The sequence below is a fragment of the Phoenix dactylifera genome, unplaced genomic scaffold (assembly GCF_009389715.1).
Source record: "Phoenix dactylifera cultivar Barhee BC4 unplaced genomic scaffold, palm_55x_up_171113_PBpolish2nd_filt_p 000563F, whole genome shotgun sequence".
In the NCBI taxonomy this organism is placed as follows: Eukaryota; Viridiplantae; Streptophyta; class Magnoliopsida; order Arecales; family Arecaceae; genus Phoenix; species Phoenix dactylifera.
In genome coordinates, this window is record NW_024067968.1 from 81,361 (window position 1) to 84,824 (window position 3,464).

The window sequence follows — 3,464 nt, forward strand, 5'->3', positions numbered from 1 at the left end:
ACGACTTCAGCCCCGTATATCACACCATTGCCATTGGCCACTCTCCATCACCTGCTACCACCTCATCGGACCACCACCTAAGCAAAGATCCATGTGTCATACCCCAAACCTACAGCGCGATAGACGTCGCATGCATGTACAGTGAACCGCATAGGCATGCAAGGCAACGGACCATATCAAAGCAATGACAAATCCTTAAAATTTATTTAGACATTAATTTATTCAAATAGATCTTACAAAGTTCCAAAAATAACATATGTCAATATAAATCAAATATTCTAACCAGTCTAACTAAAATGCTAATAATTGAAAGAATCTTAGAAAATCTAACGGACTCCCCAAGTCCCGAATGATCATCTGTCTATGCATTTGGTTTTAAAAAATAAAGAAAATAGGATGATGAGCTACACTAGCCTAGTAAGCAACATAATATCCTAGAGTGGGGTCAAAGCATTCCAGATGTTTAATTAAAACACAAAATAATGACTGAGAAATAAATCACAAATAAACAATTTTTTTTAAAAAAATATTAAGAATTTTTAGAAAAACTCTAATACCAGAATTCCAATATTAATAGGCTATGGCCACCTAACTCAGTAGCATGGGTCGCACAAAATAACAAAAACTATTATTATTAACCATCGGTGGCAACGCTGTCTAAATAGCACAATTCTAATTACCGGTGGTGCGGTATCGAAATCGATTTCTCACAATTTATAAGTTAACAAGGCCAACGAACAATCCCTACTAGCAGAGCCAAATTATACTCATGCTGAGAATACATATATATACAAAATAGATATGATATTATGATTCTTCTAATTCTTCAGCATGCTCTCGTGATGAAATAGTGATGCCCGTCCCACCCTTGGGCATTTGCGGCAGCGAAAGATCACCATCCAAGAACTGCATCACTTGGCGCATGGTTGGTCTTGCTGCAGGCACAGGATGTGAACAAAGCAATCCAATCTTTAAGATCATTTCCACTTCCCCCAGATGGTAATCACCTCCCAGTCTTGCATCTGTAACCTCTAGAATTACTCCATTCCTCCAACTCCTCCACACCCAGTCCACCAAATAAAGCTCCTGTGATTCTTGTTGAATTATTGGCCTCCTTCCACAGACAACCTCAAGTACGAAAACTCCGAAGGCGAAGACATCAGTGCTCGTAGTTGCCCTGCCTGTTTTAGTGAGCTCTGGAGCTATGTAACCGAAAGTTCCCACCACACGAGTGATTTGGGGATCGCTACCATGATCATACAATGTTGATAGTCCAAAGTCTCCCAACTTTCCATTCATTTCACCGTCCAGCAAGACATTGCTTGCTTTTATGTCTCTGTGTACAACAATCTGCTCCCACTCTTCATGCAGGTAGAGCAAACCTGAAGCCACACCTCTGATAATTTTTAGTCTCTGACTCCAGCCAAGTGTCGTTGGGTTGTTTGCGTCGTAGAGGAACTTGTCAAGACTTCCATTGGGCATGAACTCATAGACCAAAAGGACTTCCCCTTTCCTACGGCTATAGCCAAGAAGCTGGACCAAATTGCGGTGACGGAGCTGACTGTTACTCGCAATCTCCCCAACAAACTCCCTCATTCCTTGCTTAGAATCATGAGAAATCCTCTTCACTGCAATTTCAGTTTTAGAGGTGGGCAGCTCGCCTTTGTAAACTCTTCCAAAACCGCCAACTCCCAAAAGATTTTTCTCGGGAAAGCCTTTGGTAGCCTTGAATAGTTCTTTATATGAGAATCTATGAGTTCTATTTTCTAGCTCCCACTCTTCAAGAACCTCAGCATATCTTGCCTTTCTTCTTATTATGTAAGCAATACTGCAGGCGGTTATAGTTATGAACACCACTACTCCTAAGGACAGCCAAATTATCAAAGATGTTAGGTTTCTTCTATGCTTTTTCAAAGGAAGTGAAGGAAGGCTGGACAGGTTGAGGGCATCCGCTTGCCCATTCATCTTAAAGCTCCAACCCAGAACATAATGGGATGTTAGAATGGAACCCGTAGAAGAAGAGAAGCCAATATACATGGTGTCTAAAATTACCGAGGAGAGATTAATGAAAGAAGACAGCAATGGATGGCTTGGTTTGGGCACACTGATGGGGGATATTGTTACATTTAGCTTCTTCTCTGGATTGCTATAATCTACCCACACCTGCATAGGTTCCCCGCTTATAAGGCTGAGGTTCTTAAACTTGCCAATTTTCTCAATGAAATATGATGCCGGCGCGGCGTTTCTCGACCTCAATCCATTGACATCAATTCCGACATGGTTGTTGTCAATATCTCCAATGTCCATATTTTGGATGGTGTCTAGCTCAACGGCAAGGACATGATTTGATGACTTGCCATTATTGGTAGCGTTGAAGAGACCAAGGTATTCTTTGGGCAAAGCCCCAGGGAGCCCCCTGGTTGGAGAGAGCACAAATGCAAGTCCGTGGCCACTCACATCTGGATATTCCGTGAGTACTGCAAAAACAAAGCAAGTAGAGAAAGAGTAAACATTACCATCTGAGGTGTTCTTGAAATGCAGTGGCACTTTGTGGATTGCATGTCCTTGCTGGTTCGTTGTAGTGTTGGTTAATCTCAGAAGGCCATTGGGTGTGATCTCTGCTATGCCATCAAGGTACAAGTCACTCCTTTGGAATCCATTGTACGTGAATTCATCATATTTGGTTGCTGAGATTCCTGTAAGCAGATATACCATCAAAAGTAAGGATAGTTTTCTCTCCATTTGGAGAAGGATGGGGATTTTCTTTTTGAGCAATTCAGTGGTTATTGGCCGCATATCATGATGTGCAACCATGGACCTGTTCAAACTTGGCGTCCATCAAACAGCAGGAGCTAATTAATTATGGGAGGTAGACATCTCATTGAAGAGTAGCAGTCCTTGGGTAGTACATCCATCGACATCCCATTTAATGTTGAAGGATTGTTCAGGTTACCGCAGCAGCAGACAAGACTTGTTTGCACAAAGGCCACACAAGTTCTTATGGATGAAAATGCTAAACCTACTCCTGGGTCTTTCTTTGATATTTCTGAAAGCTAAGAAACGTAAGAGATCTAAAAATATGTCATGATACTTATTTTCCCAAAGAAGAGACCTCAGTTCATACACTGGAATCAGATTTTTGTTTTTGAATTTTAAATGCAAGGCTGATATTGTACCACTTGCTAACTTCTCCACTATAGAAGAACTTTATTTTTACTTTTCCTTTTTGAACTAGGATGGATAGAACCCTGGGTTGACATCAGGGTGAGGTTGGGATCAAACCTTGGTCTCTTGTGTCAATGTGGCAAGAGTCTTTACAAGTTCCAACCTATAAGAAGCTTTAACTCGTATCAGGTTTTTAATCGGACTATCTTTCAAAGATTACCATTCATTTTTGTCATGTAACAATGGAAAAATGCAAACTTTCACATGTCAGTCTCTCTTGGCCCGCCGCAGGAATGTCA

The 3,464-nt window shown here is 41.2% G+C and overlaps 1 protein-coding gene across 1 annotated transcript; it reads right to left on the minus strand.

The window, feature by feature from the left end:
- Window positions 1–653: 653 nt before the first annotated feature.
- On the minus strand, window positions 654–3,185 carry LOC120106543 (L-type lectin-domain containing receptor kinase IV.2-like). Its single transcript, XM_039119497.1, has one exon. The coding sequence runs from the start codon at window positions 2,812–2,814 to the stop codon at window positions 808–810; it is 2,007 nt and encodes a 668-aa protein (XP_038975425.1). The 5' UTR covers window positions 2,815–3,185; the 3' UTR covers window positions 654–807.
- Between the last annotated feature and the right edge of the window lie 279 nt (window positions 3,186–3,464).